General features: G+C 46.6%; 5 protein-coding genes across 5 annotated transcripts; 2 read left to right on the top strand and 3 right to left on the bottom strand.

Moving 5' to 3' along the window:
* Positions 1 to 56: 56 nt before the first annotated feature.
* On the bottom strand, positions 57 to 3,455 carry BHQ10_000760 (uncharacterized protein; the record flags this gene model as incomplete). Its single annotated transcript, XM_040880313.1, has 7 exons — positions 57 to 863; positions 922 to 1,107; positions 1,170 to 1,645; positions 2,110 to 2,250; positions 2,303 to 2,442; positions 2,492 to 3,306; positions 3,366 to 3,455. 7 exons carry the CDS (start codon positions 3,453 to 3,455, stop codon positions 57 to 59), a joined length of 2,655 nt encoding a protein of 884 aa, XP_040729265.1.
* Positions 3,456 to 4,303: 848 nt separating this feature from the next.
* BHQ10_000759 (uncharacterized protein) lies at positions 4,304 to 8,236 on the top strand (the record flags this gene model as incomplete). The annotated part of the gene is made up of 8 exons (XM_040880301.1): positions 4,304 to 4,351; positions 4,419 to 4,452; positions 4,521 to 5,174; positions 5,238 to 5,291; positions 5,354 to 5,440; positions 5,493 to 7,402; positions 7,462 to 7,565; positions 7,621 to 8,236. 8 exons carry the CDS (start codon positions 4,304 to 4,306, stop codon positions 8,234 to 8,236), a joined length of 3,507 nt encoding a protein of 1,168 aa, XP_040729264.1.
* A 397-nt stretch (positions 8,237 to 8,633) lies between these two features.
* BHQ10_000758 (uncharacterized protein) lies at positions 8,634 to 9,426 on the bottom strand (the record flags this gene model as incomplete). Its single annotated transcript, XM_040880290.1, has 2 exons — positions 8,634 to 8,818; positions 8,952 to 9,426. The coding sequence occupies 2 exons, from the start codon at positions 9,424 to 9,426 to the stop codon at positions 8,634 to 8,636; spliced, it is 660 nt and encodes a 219-aa protein (XP_040729263.1).
* Positions 9,427 to 12,682: 3,256 nt separating this feature from the next.
* BHQ10_000757 (uncharacterized protein) lies at positions 12,683 to 13,551 on the bottom strand (the record flags this gene model as incomplete). The annotated part of the gene is made up of 2 exons (XM_040880279.1): positions 12,683 to 12,738; positions 12,789 to 13,551. The coding sequence occupies 2 exons, from the start codon at positions 13,549 to 13,551 to the stop codon at positions 12,683 to 12,685; spliced, it is 819 nt and encodes a 272-aa protein (XP_040729262.1).
* A 3,052-nt stretch (positions 13,552 to 16,603) lies between these two features.
* Positions 16,604 to 18,274, top strand: BHQ10_000756 (uncharacterized protein; the record flags this gene model as incomplete). The annotated part of the gene is made up of 4 exons (XM_040880268.1): positions 16,604 to 16,847; positions 16,904 to 16,971; positions 17,022 to 17,211; positions 17,262 to 18,274. The coding sequence occupies 4 exons, from the start codon at positions 16,604 to 16,606 to the stop codon at positions 18,272 to 18,274; spliced, it is 1,515 nt and encodes a 504-aa protein (XP_040729261.1).
* Positions 18,275 to 18,372: the final 98 nt, after the last annotated feature.

Below are 18,372 nucleotides of genomic sequence, written 5' to 3'. Positions count from 1 at the left end.
TTAGTCCTCTGCCCTCTCAGGATACCTTTATAGATTATCGACTGCAAATAATTGATTTATTTCCTGGTAACTTGAAGCATCGGTGACCCAACCATCTGAGTGACTGCTTGAAGCCTAGATTTCAACCATTCCATCTGGTCCGGAGGCACGCCTTCAATACCAACAGCAATAGTAATAGGCCATGCCAGTAGTACCGCCATCATAAGCGGAGGAAATTGTGACGAGATGATAGTCATCGAATCATCTAGCTCCACAGCTCGCTCGGTGTGTCGCTGGCCGTGATTCAAGCAGGAGTTGAGGAGGTAAAAGAAAGGGATACCACGGCATAGATCGGTGATAAGATTATTAATAGTCTCCTGACATACCTTTGACAGTTCCAGATACTTGCCTGGGTTCTCGGGTCGGTATTGAGCGACTTGAGATAATAAATCCATCTCAATGCTGTTGATAAGGAGTCGGACAGCGCGATATCGGTGCCATACGACTGCGTGTCCATGAGTAGCATAAGAATGAAACATTCGGTCAAAGAAAAGATTATGATGCTCAAGAGGGACTTTCTTGTCGTTGTGTTGGGGAATTTTATGAGTTATAAATTTATAACTTTGTGGAATATTTTCAGCCCATTCCGCAAACAGACGGTCTAACATTTGGGCCTCAGCAAGCACCATCTTCAATGCTTCTCCATGTCGGATAAATGAAGGCATTCCTCTATTGCCCTGATTTATGACAATGATTGACCTTGACCGTAGGGAGGCAGCCTTTATCATGAGATAGTCTAATGCCAGCGCCGGATCTGGTTCGCCGTAGGTATCGTCCTGTAACCACTCTGGGACAGGGTCGCCTGAGAGCAGATGTGCTCTTATCTGGAATACATAAATTAGTAATCAACCAACGGACGGTCTAATACCTATGTACGCTTACTATAGTCCGCCGGACGGCCTTTTCTAGAGGAACATTTTGCGTATAACCTCTTTCTTGCCGAACTTGCAAAAGGCTTGCTGTACCTTTGTAATGGTACGCATATGATCCAAGGAGTGGCAGACCTGAATATCGGGCAGGTGGGAGCGGTTTCAGACTTTTTCGTACTCTAAAGCCGTACATTATATTCTGGAATATGTGTCAGAAGGAGTCATTTTTCTGGAGTACCTGGTGTGGTGAATTGAACACACGTCATACTTGCTGAGTATCATGGTTGCAATAAGCAACTCATCAATGATGTTGTTTGACAACACTTTGAGCTCTTTTCTTAGTTCTGTGATACTTCGAGCGTAATTCTTCTCAGCACGCTGAAGGATCTCATACGCGTTATTAGCTCGCCCAAAAATAGCAAGCGAAAACGCAGATACGGCGAGATGAAGACTGGATTTCGTTTCATCCACACAACGCGAATGGTACCGCGCACCAGCTCCATATTCTTGCCCAACGTCGAAAAGATCTTCCGGCCATGACGCAAGGTTCTCAATCCAATACTGAAAAGCATAAATTTCTATAGGAAAGTCGACCCTCTGTAAGTTCAAAGGTGTTGGCTCCTTGTATGTCGAAAAGTTTCCGGATTGTGGTTTAGTGACAATCCCAATCCGTTTCCGGGGGCGCCGAGGCCTGCCCTGTGCAAATGCATTCTCGTTTTTGAAGGGAATGTCGGTTGCTGATGCATTGTTATCCTCCCAAAAACAATCCCGATTTCCTTTGCAGCATCGGTGACAACGCGGTCGCGTTGCATCGCACTAGGCACTGTTAGCTTGGATTCATGGCAGTGGGGTAGCTCCAGAAATGAACCTACCTTTACACGGCGATTCTTACAAGTGAGGCAGCGTATACTAGGGAATACCATGATCTACACTAAGAGCAGTTGCAATTCAAAGCTACATGTCCGCGAGGATAAATTAAGGACGCAGCTAAATGATCCGCGGAATTCTTCAGTTCAGCTCAGCTTACGCTAATTTTCAAGAATACCAACGCCGGAATTAAATCTAGTTAACCCCGGTGGGTCCATTACGCATAACTTCTCGATTAATTAGGACATGATTCACTACTCTCGTTCAAAATCAGCCTTGACAGATCTTGCGAATGCGTCATCCATCAAGATGCGTAGACCAACTACGGCCATACCAGTTGCACAAACGATACTTCTCCGGTAACCCTCGGATGAACCAGCTCCAGCTGTGAAGCCGTGAGTATGGTTTCCAGCTCCGTCTTCTGTCGGAATTTGAAAGAGGGCATGGAATCCGGGGACTTGGTGCATGACGTTCCCTATCAATTGAGTGAGTCGTGTGCAATACCATGACGAGAAGAGCCGACTTACCCATATCGGTGGAGGCGCCATCTAGGGAACCCTTGACCTCACGATCGCTGAGGACACAATTATGACCCATCGCTTTGAGCGTTTCCATGTAAGCTTCGCAAATGGGCTTATTGTTCTTCAGTTCCTGATAGTTGTTGATCCTGAAGAGAGTGTTAGCAGCGCATAGAGTCATGCAGAGATTATACCAACCATTCAAACTCGACTTTACAACCTGTTGCTGTTGCAGCACCCTCAAAGCATTTGAACACTCGATCCGTGAGCGTGTTCAATGACTTTGTATCCGGCGACCGAATGTAGTAATGCAGGCTCGCCGAGCCCGGAATCACATTCGGCCTTTCGCCGCCATTGGCAATAACTCCATGCACTCTTTGCGAGGGTAGAATCTGCTGCCTTAGAAGCGAAATATTGACATACGCAGATACCACTGCATCGAGCGCATTGATACCCTCCCAAGGAGCTCCAGCTGCATGAGCGGTAGAGCCAGTATAGTTAATCTTGATTTTGTTGTTAGCAAGCAAAGACTCGGGCCCTGCAATGTGAATGCTGGGAATGGATTCGTCGTTGTTTCCCTGCGTAACTGGATGAACCATGAGACATGCATCGACACCTTTGTATGCTCCGGCCTCGATGAGCTTCAATTTTCCGCCACCACCTTCCTCGGCCGGAGTGCCGAGTAGTCGCACGGTGTATCCGGGTAGCGAAGAAGTATCAAGCGCTTCTAGAGCCTCTACAGTAGCAATATAGGCCGCGATTGAGCTCGTAGCGATCAAATTGTGGCCGCAGGCGTGGCCGATGCCTGGTAACGCATCGTACTCCGCATTGAAGACGACGATTCGACCCCCATTCCCCTTTCTGTATTCAATCTCAAAGGATGTGTCGAGTTGGTATGTTTTGCGGCGAATCTGATAGTTCATGGATCGTGCAGTGGCCAAGTTTTCAAACATTGCGCAGATGTTGTCGTGAGCCATATATTCGTTGTAGGCCAATTCTGGATTGGACCATATCTAATACAGCCGAGTTAAACACTATTGCTTGTTATATTACTGTTATTTTGTTGACCAACTTTCTTATTAATGTCTTGAAGCTCAACATCGGCATTCTGTAGCGCGATCTGCACTTGCTTGAGCACGGCTTTGTCGACAGTGTCCGCCATATTGTGGGTGAGGCCGGATCGATTGAGATCAGAAAGAAGTGACGTATAAACAGCAAGTTCTACTGCGATATCAAAGCTATTTATTTGGTAAAGTTCACATGAAGAACCATGAATGGAAGATCTCCGCGTGTCCCGCAACCCCGCCCATTGCGATCTGTTCCTTATCGGCAGCCTGGCCAATCGTTTCTTGTATTTCAGCTCTTTTTAACCCAAGTAACTATACAAAGGATAACAATCGGTCATAGAATGTCTGATAATGGCAATCATCTTCTGTGAAGCTTCTCCCGAGTGATCGTTCTTTATGCCTACAATCGAGTTTTATACTCCAAGAATCTCAGATAAGCTCGGAATGGCTAGAATCGTAAAGCCAAAGTCAGCGAAATATCAACACAACACTGCCGTAGCAAGCTTGGCCCCTTGAGCATATCCCTGGACTGGTGCGTTGGAATCAAGGAGCTTGATTCCTAGCAGTGCTCGCGCAAGCACAGCCATCTTTTGATTTGACTCCCCGCACAGATCAATTTCAACTGATATCATGTTCCCAAGTTTTGACACTTTCCATTCAAATATCAACTCATCACCAATGATTGAGTGCAGTAACCGTCACAGAGGAAGTTCGAAGTTGAAGGAGTATTGGAGTGGAAGATGGAAAAAAAAGAGCTGTCCCAAACAGGGATGGCGGCTTACCCCACGCCGATTTCGCTGGTGACTCACCGCCCAGCCGGAAATCTTTGCGTATGCCGTCACATACTTTATTAACATGATCCTTTCTTCACTACATTTCTGCTGATCTTATTTGACTTGCGGACTCAATTATTTATATGCTGAGTCGATACGTGAAATAAGATATGACTGCTTTACCAGATCCGACCGTCGACCTTGACTGGTCCGGCTATGTATGTTTTTCTTCCCTAATGACTGCGGGGTTGGAAATTTTTGTATGCTAACTGATGACCGTCACAGGTCGGATCAATCCAAGATATCTTCGGAAAAAATGGTATGTCAAAATACTGAGCCAGGTCTATTGCTTGTCGGAACTGATCTCTAACGTGATCATTCTAACAGCTCAAACCCATCCGGATCGCACGTGCGTCGTCGAAACTGCTTCCGCCGAAGGCCCCGAACGTCGATACACATATAAACAAATCTATGAGGCATCAAACACACTCGCCCACTATCTCCACGATGCCGGTATCACAAACGATGACGTTGTCATGATTTTCGCCCATCGATCGGTTGATCTGGTAGTTGCCATCATGGGAACATTGTCCTCCGCAGCAACCTTCACAGTCCTGGACCCCGCATACCCTCCGGCCAGACAAAAGATATACCTCGAAGTCGCTCAGCCCCGTGCATTGATAAATATTGGAAGAGCCACCGATGAAGCCGGTGTTCTTGCGCCTATTGTCCGGAGTTATATCGACGATGAATTGAACCTCAAGGCAGAGGTGCCATCACTTCGCATCGGGGACGATGGAACATTGTCTGGTGGAGAGATTGACGGAAAAGACGTGTTCTCTGAGGCCTTACGAAAAGCATCTGCTCCCCCTCCTACACAAGTCGGACCTGACAGCAATCCCACGTTGTCTTTCACTTCAGGATCCGAGGGACGACCTAAGGGTGTCTTGGGCAGACATTACAGTCTCTGCAAATATTTTGCTTGGATGGCCGAGCGTTTTGGATTGAGCTCAGAAAGCAAGTTCACCATGCTTAGTGGAAGTAAGTTATTTACCTACCATGATCATCTAGCGTTATTATGCAATGGTTAACATTGGGCATTAGTTGCACACGATCCGATCCAACGAGATGGCAAGTCAATACGACCACTTCAAATCAGTATTTTGACTAATGAGTAAGAACAGTTTTCACACCATTGTTTTTGGGTGCTCAATTATTAGTGCCCTCACGGTCTGATATCGCCCACGAAAGACTGGCCGAGTGGATGGCTAAGTACTCGCCAACAGTGACTCACTTGACTCCTGCCAGTATGTTAAGACTGAGGTATGATGGTATATACAGGTGCTAACTTGCATAAAGTGGGACAGATTCTTGTCGGTGGAGCTAGTGCAACTTTCCCTAGTCTCAAGAGTGCTTTCTTCGTCGGAGACGTCCTGACTACAAGAGACTGCAAAGCCTTACGAGCCCTTGCCGAGAACGTCAATATAATCAACATGTACGGAACGACCGAAACACAGCGTGCCGTGAGCTATTACTCCATTAAAAGTAGAGCCGAGGACCCCAATGGCATGGACCACCTCAAGGACACCGTGCCCGCAGGAACAGGTATGCAAAACGTGCAATTACTTGTCGTCAACCGTGAAGACCGCAACAAAATGTGTACAGTGGGAGAGACTGGTGAAATCTACGTTCGGGCAGCTGGATTGGCCGAAGGTTACCGTGGTGATCAAGCCTTGAACGATCTCAAATTCGTGCAGAACTGGTTCGTTGACAATAACAAATGGGTCGAGTTAGACCAAAAAAATAACAAAGGCGAGCCGTGGAGGAAGTACTACAAGGGACCCCGAGATCGTCTGTACCGAACTGGTGACCTGGGTCGTTATTTGGAATCTGGCGACGTTGAATGTACTGGCAGAGCTGATGATCAAGTCAAGATCCGTGGCTTCCGTATTGAACTCAATGATATTGACAGCAACTTGAGCCAAAACCCTATGATCAGAGACTGCAAGACCCTCGTCAGACGAGACAGAAACGAGGAACCCACACTGGTCAGCTACATTGTTCCGGAGATGAAATTATGGCCACAATGGCTCGAATCCCACGGCTTGGAAGACGTTCCCGATGAGGGAACTGACTTTGGTGTTACCAAAGTCTACCTCAAAAAATTCAGAGCAATGCAGACCGAGGTCAGAGATCATGTGAAGGGCAGACTTCCCAGTTACGCAGTACCCAGTCTTTTCATCTTCTTGAAAGCACTGCCATTGAACCCCAACGGCAAGGTTGACAAACCAAATCTTCCATTCCCTGATATTTCTGAACAGACAGAGGTTGCCTCTGCTGATGACCTCAAGAGATGGGAGTCTTTGACGGAGACCGAGAGAACTGTCGCCACAAGATGGGCTACTCTTGTTCGTGGCTTGAACGAAAAGAAAGTATCTCCCGATGATGATTTCTTTACCCTTGGTGGACACAGTCTTTTAGCGCAGCAGATGTTGCTTGACATTCGCAAAGAGACTGGAGCGCAAGTTTCGATCAATATTCTCTACGAACATTCGACATTACGGGCGTTCAGCGCTCAAATCGACAAGCAACTCCATGGAGGAGAAACACAAGAAGAGAGCCAAGAGGATCCCGCTTACGCAAAGTCTTTGGATCACTTACTCACGACACTGCCGGAAAAGTTTCAAGCCGCCGACCCATCTACCGTGCGAGCATCTGCGAGCCCAACGGTTTTCATCACTGGAGCAACTGGTTTCTTAGGAGGTTTTATCATTAAGGATCTTCTAGAGCGAAACACCCGACAACTACGTATCATCGCACATGTCCGTGCTAAAGATGCTGAGTCTGGTATGGCACGTCTCGAGCGTTCACTCAAGGGTTACGGTCTGTGGCAAGACCAGTGGAAGTCGCGTCTTAGCTGCGTTGCAGGGGATCTCGCGAAGCCACAGCTAGGTTTGAGCGATGAGGAATGGCAAAGATTAGCGCAAGAAGTATCCGTGATCATTGCCAATGGTGCCACGGTCCACTGGGTGAAACGATACCAGGAGATGATGGCTGCTAATGTGTTGTCGACTATTGAAGCCATGAAGCTTTGCAACATTGGCAAGCCCAAGATCTTCACATTCGTGTCTTCAACTAGTGTACTCGATACTGAGCACTATGTCCGTCTTTCTGAGAAGCAGATCAGCACTGGCGAGGGCGCTATAACTGAGGACGATGATATGCAGGGTAGCCGTCGCCACTTGGGTACTGGTTATGGTCAGACCAAGGTGAGTTTTATTTAAAGGTAGAAAAGATTTCAACGGACGTTTGCTGACTTGGTGAACAGTGGGTTTCCGAGCACCTTGTTAGAGAGGCAGGTAGGAGAGGTCTTCGTGGCTCCGTAATTCGAGCTGGATATATTCTAGGATGCTCCCAGACTGGAACTTGCAAGTTAGTATTTATCATCCTGTTGTGACGAATGCCTGTTAATAAACTATCTTTACAGCACCGACGATTTCCTCATCAGATTCTTGAAGGGATCTATTCAATTACACTCTCGCCCCCGCATCGTCAACACAGTCAACTCCGTTCCAGTCAACCACGTCGCCCGCGTCGTTGTTGCAGCAGCCCTTAACCCTCTTGAAGGCGTCAACGTCGTCCACGTCACCGGCCACCCCCGCCTCCGCATGAACGAATACCTCTCAATCCTAGAATACTACGGCTATGATGTCCCCGAAATTAGCTACGAAGACTGGAAGCATGATCTTGAAAAGTACGTTTCTGCCGGTGGTCAGGAGAAGGATCAAGAACAACACGCTCTCATGCCATTATATCATTTCTGTGTGAATGATCTACCGGGAAACACAAAGGCGCCTGAACTCGATGATCGGAATGCAGTCAAGATTCTTAAGCTAGATGCAGACCACTGGACGGGTGTTGATGAGAGCGCAGGTTACGGAATCAGTCGCGAGGATGTTGGCCGGTATTTGCGCTACTTGTGTGAGACTGGTTTCATTAGCTGGCCCACGGGTAGAGGCCGACCACTCCCAGAGGTCCGTCTTACCGCTGATCAGCTTCAAGTTGTGGGAGCGGTCGGAGGTCGTGGTGGTGTTTCTCAATAGTTGTCTCTTGGAGACAATGGTAAAGTTTTCGATGATTTGCATTTATAGAGCAGACAAAAGTTATGTGTATTTTACTCTACTTTATAGGCTGTATATGTGATGCTACTTAGGAGCAAATTCAGTTTGATAGTAAGCAAATTTCTTTCTCGCATGCAAAGTAGAGATCTACAACGCCGATATCTGTGAATTTTGAACCAGGAATGTGTTGATTTGCTTGCTTCTATTCTTAGTTTCTATTTGTCTACCAGAATCAAATAGCTCCGTACTTCAAGCGCTCTTTCCTTTTACCTCTCCCCCATCTTAGTTCCATCCCCAATTTGGTCTCCCGGCACAAATCGTCTCAATCGTGTTACGTCGTAAGTCGCTCGTTACATGTTTTACATGCCTCGTAGACAATTCATTCACGCCAATAACTGCTATCGAGCCACAAACCCTTCGCCGGAGCTCGAAAATCACCTGGACGGATTGGAAATTCCTGGTCCCAGCCTTGACTGAGATATGTCATGCCCACGACATTTTCGTCCAGCGCGTGGAAGGTTCTGGTTGCTACTTGGAGGATACCCCAGAGCCAGTAGCGGTTGCCTATTAGATCGATTTAGCAAGGTAGCACATTTCTTGCGCAGGTCGAGAATGGATATTTTCAAAATGATCCGTGGCATGAGCCATGGATATTCGGTCGCCTTTATGTATCCAGACGAGAAAGGGGATGACAAACCTCGTCCATGCAACAACTGGAATTGATTCAAATTCTTCTCAAAAATCTCATCCAGCAAATCTCCAATCGTCGAGCCACTCTTGACACTAATCTTGAGCGTCTTGGCCATTCCTTCGAGTCTCCCGTTCGTCATAACAGCTGGGCCTGGCGCAAGCTGGATGTACGTCTCATTGACATCGCAGGCTCCATCGGTACGGCAGGGCAGACCCYTGAGCGAGATCTCGTAGGTGTCTGTGTGATTGATGCGGCAGACAATACGCCATTCGTTGATGAGGGCCATGTCTGCGAAGGGAGGGCAGGCGGCGATGTACGCGGAGACGATCTTGTGGGCGCGGATTGTAGCCTGCGTTTCGGTGGTGCGCGCGAGGACGAGGGAGGAGGGGAGAGGGCGGTTGTAGTCTCTGCCTTCGAGAGAGGCGCGCTCGGCGCCGTGATCGAATTCAGCGTCTGGGATGTACTCTGGTGGTTCGTCCATGGTGGATGTCGATAGATGAGTCGATGAAGGATCTCAGGGTTGGAGTAGAATGTGTTGGAGTGATACTGAAGAGGGCATAGAAGAAGGGAGGAAATATTTTCTTTGAGACGAAAGGACACGCAAAGAGATAAATTAGAAAAGACTGTAGCAGTGAAGGAAATAGTGAGGAATAATCCCCTTTGACGTGACTAGTATAGCGACGAAATCTCATAATACACAGAATGTGCTGAAAAAAGCGATTGAACGGGTAGCTTCTTATTTACAACAAATAAATGGTACTTATTTGTATGAACAAATTGAGTGATAATAGCATCTTGATCTAAGAGCTGGAGAGCAGCGTTGTGTTGTGAATAGAATTTTCACATCTTCGTCTGATCTGAATAGAACGTTAGTAGAAAGAATCGAACAACAGGAATCAACACTGACCTTAGAACAAGCATCTTCATGTACTGATTGTCTTCTAGAATCATCTTTCAAAAAATGGCCAAGAGTAGAGGAAAGTACCTCGAGCACAGATCGAGGTGGACTGTAAAGAAATTCATCAATACAAGCTACTACACACTGGAGACCGTCTTTCGAGTGTGATGAGAACCAAAATACAAATAATATTGCTCAGTGAAGCTGATTGAATAGTGCTTGTTATTGCCACCAGAATTGTTAAAGCAACGAGGTCAACTTAGGGCTGAATTCGATTGTCTAACGACTCCAAATTTCGATAAACCACAACCATCAACTCCAAGGGAATTCTTTCTCACGGGCACGAAATTATCCAATCCGCCATCTAGCTTAATAAAAGTACCACCATTTAGACACTTTTTTTTTCGCTTCGGCAAAGTGGACATGGAAGATTCTACTATATCCGACATCGTTCTACCTACATATGCTCTAAGCCTGGCTCCCCCCGAGTCACTGAGAAATCAGCATGAGATCAAATGTAGTCTAATCATTCTGTCCAGCCACAGGATTGCTTGCGCACCAAACCAAAATGTGGCTGTACTTGCTGTAAAATCTTAGAAATTACTACAAGAGTCATTGTAATGCGAGAAAATGCTGCGGCATTAATCAGGGATGGCATTCTTTTCCCCAAGGGCTATGGCTCTACATCCATGAACATTAACATAATACCTGCTTAGCCGTCTCGAGATATTTCGCAATTAGGGCTCATCCCGACACTGCCACAGTCGAACCAGACAGTAATCAATTCATGCCGCAACAGGCGCTCATAAAAGTTCCAGCAACTTCTCAACAGTGCCTCTGTACCCCTCTTCTGTTAGTGCCGCGCAGGAGCCTGGACTCTGGCTGACGCTGCTTCGGTTGAACCGTTCCATGCAATCCTGGTCTAGCCGCCAATCAAACCCATGTCATTTCTTTAGATTGAGACACTTTGTGTAAGAGACGAGAGATACGCAAATTGGTCTTTGCCGTTTTTGTAGTAAGTAAGGGAGTTGCCAGCTGGTGTGGTGTGGTGTATTGGCTTATTTTGATGTCGCGTTATTATGTGAGAAGCGTATGGACTTTTATAGATACTTAGCTAAGCCACACTTCGAGTCAGAGAAAGAACCTCTAGGCTCGCTATAAGACGTCACTGCAGCTTTTCCATGGACGAGTATAAAGTACATAAAGACGACTAATCATTGTCAACATATTGTTTGAGGCAATTACACACTCATCCATCCAGAAAACAAAACATGCCTATCTCTATCGAAGCTCGGGACCAAAGTCCCTTTTATCTCCCAAACATTCTCGGCGTAGCGCCGGATTCCGATTCTCGCTGCGTTGGTTTCGCGAGAACAACAGGTCAACGTTGTAGACTGCCTGCTAGTGACATACGCGGTCGCGCTCATGCGAGCCGTGTTCTAGACGAAGGAACTCGTATCTTGGAGTCCGGAGAGGAGAACATCGACGAGGTATTGGAGGAGTTGGCTCCGCTGCTTTTATGTAACCGCCATCATCAATGGCAGGCAGGGGGGTTGGTGTACGACTGGTCTAGGAAGGTTGAGAAGTTTCACGAAAGGAGACATGCCTCGGCGAGGTTTCTTTCGAGGTCGCCTTCTCCTGCTGCTTATCGTGGTGGTGAGGCGGCTCAAAGATTTGGTACCAGTCGCATGGCGCAAACCACAACTGAAGTTTCGTATCAGCGACAAATTTCACGAACATATGTTGTCGAGACACTTTTAGCAGAACGAAGGGATTATTCAAGATCAATAAGAACATCATCTGCATCACATCGAATCAACGATACCGAGCAGCACGATACAAGTCCTACAACTGCAATGACGATGAATCAATTTCGTGGCCACACACCAAGGATACCCTTGGGCTCTACAACTCCACGGCCGTCCTCAGAATTCAATCTGCAGGAAGTGTCTCGTCAATACGTGGAAGAAAGAGTCAATTATGAATTGGAACGGCTCGGACTATATACAGATCCATCATCATCGAATGGAACAAATGATGTCTCTCATGGTTCCTCAGATTCCCCAACAAGAACCAATAATCAGGAGCCAAGGACAACCGTATCCAGATCGGGTACCTCTAGGCCTCTTCCGCGAATGACAGTCAGAAACCCGAGGATTACAGTCAGTGAGTCTACTCGTCGACAACGGACTACTGCCTCATCAACGAGATCAGCACAAGAGAGCTCTGAAGCAGAGACGAGTACGCCGACATCTCGAGAGCCCTCTAGACCAGCACGGAATCCGGCCAGACAGCGAACTTCCCGAAGCGGAGAGGTGACTCGCCGACATGTTGAAGGGGAATGTAGCATCTGCTTCTTACCACTGCTGGACGACGATTCAGATACGCCCGAGGGGCATGAAGTGGAACACGATGATGACTCTTCAGAACACGATGAAGAAGAATCCGAGGATAGACATGAATTCCAGAACGGACATGAGGATCTGGTTTGGTGTCGAAAGCAATGCGGTAACAATTTTCATAGAGATTGTATGGATTCATGGATTCGTTCATTTGAGAGGAGATTTGAGGAGAGTGCACGTCAACCGACTTGCCCAATCTGTAGGGCGGAATGGGAGGAGTGATGGATCATGGCGTTGTTATAGTCAAATGCTCGATGTTATGCGATGTGCTTACTCATACTTTGATAAAGTTGTTATGAATTTAAATTATGATAAAGGAGCAATTATTTCGTAAGTAAATTCGTATTCATAAACTTATCAAAGTCATGCATGAAGAGAAAGTAAATATACACATATTGATGTTCATTCAAATCAATTGACCACACAACACCGGTAAATTACTGAACATCAGTGCGGCTCTCGGCCTTGTCGTGGTGGTGTCGGTGCATTATTCCTATCGACAGAGTCAGCCAACAATCCCAAAATTACGCCTTCGAAACATACCCTCAGCCTTATCCATAAGCTTATGGCCAAAGCTCTCCTTCTGAGTACCGCTGCCATGAGAACCATGCTCACTTGGCACATTAGTATCTTTTCCAGCCTTAGCACCCTGCTTTCCGCCCATGCTGTATTCACCACCGCCCGTGGCACCACCAGAGCCAGATGCCGCGGCGCTCTCGTCAACGCTGAACCGTCCCTTGATCTTGGCGCCGGTCTCGTCAAAGTTCTCGCCGTATTTCTCGCCCTGTGACTTTTCAAAAGTGGAGGTGGTGGTCTTGTCGGCGCCAAAGTTGGAGTGGATTACGCCTGCGACGCCCTTTTTGGGAACATCGTCTTGGTTTGTTGAGTCGGTGTTGACGTCACGGTTGGAGTCGCGGTTGTCAATTTCACGATCTTCGACCTCGCGGTTCTCGACATTACGGTCCTCGAAATTGCGGCTCTGAGTATCGCGGTTCTCGAAGTTGCGGTTTCCAGACTCGCTGTCCTCAAATCCACGACCCACGGACTCGCGAGGTGCAGAGTCGCGTTCGAAAGAATCAGTATTGGTGGTTGCAGTCTCAGCGGGCTGAGAGACACCCTGCCTGAGGTTGTCACGCTTGTTGTCTGCGTTGTAGTTGAAGGAGTCTGTCTTGTTCTGGGTGTAGTCGTTATTGTAGTCGGTGTTGTTGTTGTTCAGGTTGTTCATTGTGTTGTTGCCGTCGGTGAAGTCGGTGTTGGTGCGGGTGCTAGTGTTAATAGCATCAATGTTGGTGCTTTCGGAGTTCATCTTGACGTTTGGGTGTGTGATTCCTATTGAAGAAGTTCGTGAGGGTAGAGTATTGTGAGATGTGTGAAGCTGAATTTACTGTTGAGCAGATCAAGGAAAACCAAGAGTCTTTATATAGCTGGGCAGCGGCAGACGATGCGGGATATGACGTAGTGAGGGCCAGACTATGAGATATATCATTTTACCACTATTTGCTATGTACGCAGTAGTATGTATATCGTCCATGGCAGCTAAGCTTTGTTGGATGACGTAGGAGCCAGAGGAATCTTCGATGATGCTTCTACCCCACACTTTTCTACCTCTTCTATCGCACCACTACTATGTACTATGTTATCGCTGAGAATATACGTAGACCACAGAGAGGACTATAGATTACTAGCTAATTGATCAATTTCACCACAGTGTCAGTGGAAAAATAATTGAAAATGAGCGATGGCCGGCCTGAGGCACGCAGATGAGATTGAATGGAGACATGACGTCATGCCGGCTGTTGTGGATTTAATGCCTCATCTCTCAGGCAGCAGTTTCTAGCCCTAATAGGCCAAGGTTGCTTTCCTTTTACGGTAATGTCTGAACCAGTCATCATCCGCGAAGAAGCTGGCAACACCAAAGACACATCACTGAGCACAACAGCTGCGGATCCTTGAAAGTTGTCAGTCTCATTTCAATATTAAACAGTACTTAGCCAAGGCTTTGCAGTAATTACAAGAGCCGTTATGCTGCATCTGAGACAATATTGGATGATAGTGTAATTGTACACTAGGTACTATAAAGAGTGTCCTAGTATCTCTTGCTTTCATCGGCACCTGAAGCTACAATTTCTACATGTACATTCATATATACCTACTTTTCGTTCCATTCTTGAAAGGATCAACATTGAAAACCCTTCGAGAAAAAGAGCAGCGTACTCCAAGTAAGATGCAAACTCATATGTTTTGTTTCTCTGTTGCTTACCGCCCGGATCTCTAGCTCTATTGCTTGAAGCAGTCTAGAATATGAGACAGTTGCCTATATTGCACAAAACTTTGTCAAGCCCTCTACCCAATCCTACTTTCACGGCCTACTCAGGGATATTCCATCTTAATACGTGGCTGATTTCTCCACTTACCAGACAGTTACAAGCACACTTCAATAGGTCCTTTTTCCACGCGAGCCTTTTATTACATTGATGCACATGACGATCCCCCGAAGGCTTGCAATTTAGACTATACTTGCGAATGTGGTGAGTCCGGATGTCTGGTCAGCGCTATACAGAACTGTGTACGTATCTTGCCGGTAAGATTTCGGGACATGCTGCATGTGATGCTTAGAACGAACCGGACAAATATACCATTAGATAGTCAGAATCCGGTCTCTAGAGCGGTTGAAAACTTGGAATTTTATTGTTCATGTAAGTCATGATGCGGCCACATTCATTTTTAAACATGTCGCTTAACTGTTATTACTAGTTTATCGGTGACATCCACCAGCGTTGAGCCTCTCCATACCGATAACCTAGTAAAAGGCGGCAGGAGTATTAACGTGACATACGGAGAATCTCACCCAAATCCGCGACACATTTGGGACGCTATCATGCCGAAGAGAATGCAGGCGGTGACTCGCTGGAAATTGCTCAAAAGTGGGTTCCAGTACTCACTTCTCGTATTGAAACAGGTGAATATGCCTCAAAGATTTCTTGCTGATTGGGTGAATTAGACGTGATGGATTCTGTCAGCTCGGCAATGATATAGGCCAGGGATGCGAACTCTCACGTGTGCGACACAGTTCTCAAGCCAGGATTGGACTACCTGACGGGTACCGAGTTGGCTGGTGATTACTTCGAGGATTGCAGGCTGGCCATTGAAGAATTGATTGCACGAGCTAGGTATCGTTTGGCTGCATGGTTGAATGCCATTGCTGCGAAAACATGGCCTAGATCAGACTTGCTAGATTGATGAAATTTCCGGCTCTTTTTGGAAACTACATGGACGGATATGAATAATGATGAACTTATTTCAACTCCACACATCTCTTCTGCTGGTCACAGTGTAGAACTGCTGTAATCACAGCCTCTGAAAACGGATACGAGACACATCGCGCCTTGAAATATCCTTTAATCTATGCAATATGATTGAAAGCATTAAGTAGGGTTTACTTCCACGTGTTGTCATGGATGCCGATCCTTGGGGCCAACTTTGATGCCAACCAAATCCCTCAGCATTTCATCCGGGATTCTGTAGGGCGATCCACTTGCTTCGAGTGGCTTTTGAAGAAAATTGCAATCGAGGATGCATCTGGAACTGCTTCCGCTTTTTTACATCAAACAGGATAGCCACGTGGATGTCATCCATCTGAATCCTTGGGGCCAGTGGATTACAAATTCGATAAACAAGTATCCAGTCTCGGATTCTGCAAGGCTGCTTCTTTAGAATAGCTTCTGAAACGGGACGTGAGTCTCTCAGGAGTACTTTGAATTATATCAATCCGTCTAAACTTTGGACTAGAATCTACTGCCACGTGGTTGACAAGCATCTGGATCCTTGAGGGCCAAATTCGTCCTTGGTCTGACCCTCTAGCCGTCCAAGCTCTAGTTCTGAATGGTGCAATAGATAAACGAAGTTCTAATCCTTCTGGCGCTCGGGCCAGGTATGGAGATGACCCGTCTATCAGGTCTATGGTAGGTCAAGAAGGCTTAGGCGGAAAAAAGCCTCGGTGCTTACAGACTCTCGAATAGGAGGCCGTGATACTCAGGGATCTCATGTTACACAAATTATTTCAGCTGATCAGTGTCTTAGTTGACGATACTAGAACTCTCGGGAAGCACCGAAATCTCTAAACGGGTTGGTTGACCATCGCAATGTGGCTGTGCTTAAGCCTGCAAATGAGGGGGAGACAGGGATCTGCGCTCAGCCTCATGCTCCTTGAATTAGATCCCCTTAGTACGCCACAAATTTTAATAATGTTGATGATCCCCGAGTAATCTAATTGCAAGTTTATTCTATATTCTTTTAACTGATAATATAGATTGTGTTTGTGTATTTGTGATGCTTCATGTCATTGTTATGGTCGCCTCATGTCGTCAATAAGCACGACTTCGGATGACGGACGGCTCGAAAAGCCGCTCGTGGAACGCAAGACTGTGGGCGTTCAGTTACAGGAACCACCTTTTGGCCTATATCATCTTCGACATAAAGTTTTGGATTATGCGTTGTTCTTGTGCCGCGGCCGGAAAGGTTCACGACTGAACTCGAATAAACACAATGCCGGTACTGATGATAGTGAAAGCAATACGCGTCTGGTTGTGCTTGATGAATCTGGTACGCTTCAAGATATATGAATTCACGAGCGAAATAAAAGTTAATCTACTTCTTAGCAACAATGGAGTTTGATGAGCATGTTCGAACGTTGTCTGCGAGAACCCCAGCCGAGGGAGGGCCGGATGTACGTTTGGTGTAAGGCTAAGACACTACTACTACAGTGACTGAGCAAAGGCTGATCGTGAACGGATCGATAGAATAATGAGTCGCGATGAAGACACATTTCTTGAAGACAAAAGCAAGGCCTTTGAATTGTTCGAGCAATACTGGAACATCGACATGGACGATGTAGCATTGTTCACTTCAGAGCTCGTTTCCAGCTACCATAGCCGCATTGTCAAAGTCAATGGAGACATCTGCCTGGGTAAGTCTTATTTTCACCGAGGGAATATTAATATGCTGATTATCCACTAGATATAAGTTACAACATACGAGAAGATATTCTATACGACGAAACCAACATATCATCGCTAGAGAGCACCATAACAGTCAACGTGATCAAGTCAACCGACTTGCGAGTGCAGCACGAGTATGAATCGCTCTACTTTCGACACAATATTACGACGAGACAGACAACTTATATGCTACCAAATGCGAGCAGAGAGTATCGCGGCTTGCTCCATAGTGTCGGCAGCGGGCTTTCTGAGCGTGCTTCTCGCATGCATCCGTTCTCGTTACACGCGGTGATCCTATTCCAGAGTCTCGCCGCCCGAAGTGCGCAAATAGACGATCTTTACCGCCGCCTATTATGGATCGAGACGCAAATATACCAGGGATCAATCTTCCAGGGCACCGATTCCGCCAAATTCATACGCTACATCCAGCTTTCACATAAATTATCACGGAATCTAATAACACTAGAACATCGAAATGAGCGGGATAGATCTCATATTGAGAAACTTTTGGAGGATCACAAACGCTTACGACGGTTAATCAAGCAATCATCGCCCAATCCTTCAAAGCAGATTGACATGAACACACACGAGCATGTCCGGGATAGTTTGCTGAGTCTTAAAGACCTCGCTCATGACCAAGACCGACAAATCGTCAACGCGCAACGCAAGACCCAACTATTCATTACGCTACTATACAACCTGATCACTGGCCACGACAGCGGAATAAACCTACGCATCGCCTCGGAAACGGCCAAAGTCGCCCACGAGGCCAAGAAAGATAGCACTTCCATGAAGATAATTGCCGGAGTCACCATGTTTTATCTTCCGGCAACGTTTGTTTGCAGTCTTTTCGGCACGAATTTCGTGGCATTAAACACGAATACTTCGGAACCGACGTTCGTTGTGTCGAAATTGTGGTGGGTGTATATTGCGTTTGCGGTTCCTTTGACCGCGGCCACGATGATGGGCTTTCTTATTTGGCGTCGGTGGCGTCGTGGACAGGTAATAGTAGAAGATAGATATGAGGTTTAATTGGCTTATATACAAGGACTTATGGGATCCAGAGCTGATAGTCTCTAATATAAATTAGTAAAAAATCTCGAATATTAAGCGAGAGCAACGTGTTCCGG

Source organism: Talaromyces amestolkiae (assembly GCF_001896365.1).
Source record: "Talaromyces amestolkiae strain CIB chromosome Unknown scaffold1.1, whole genome shotgun sequence".
Lineage (NCBI taxonomy): Eukaryota > Fungi > Ascomycota > Eurotiomycetes > Eurotiales > Trichocomaceae > Talaromyces > Talaromyces amestolkiae.
The sequence above is the reverse complement of the archived record's forward strand: the minus strand, read 5'-3'. Positions and strand labels throughout refer to the sequence as shown.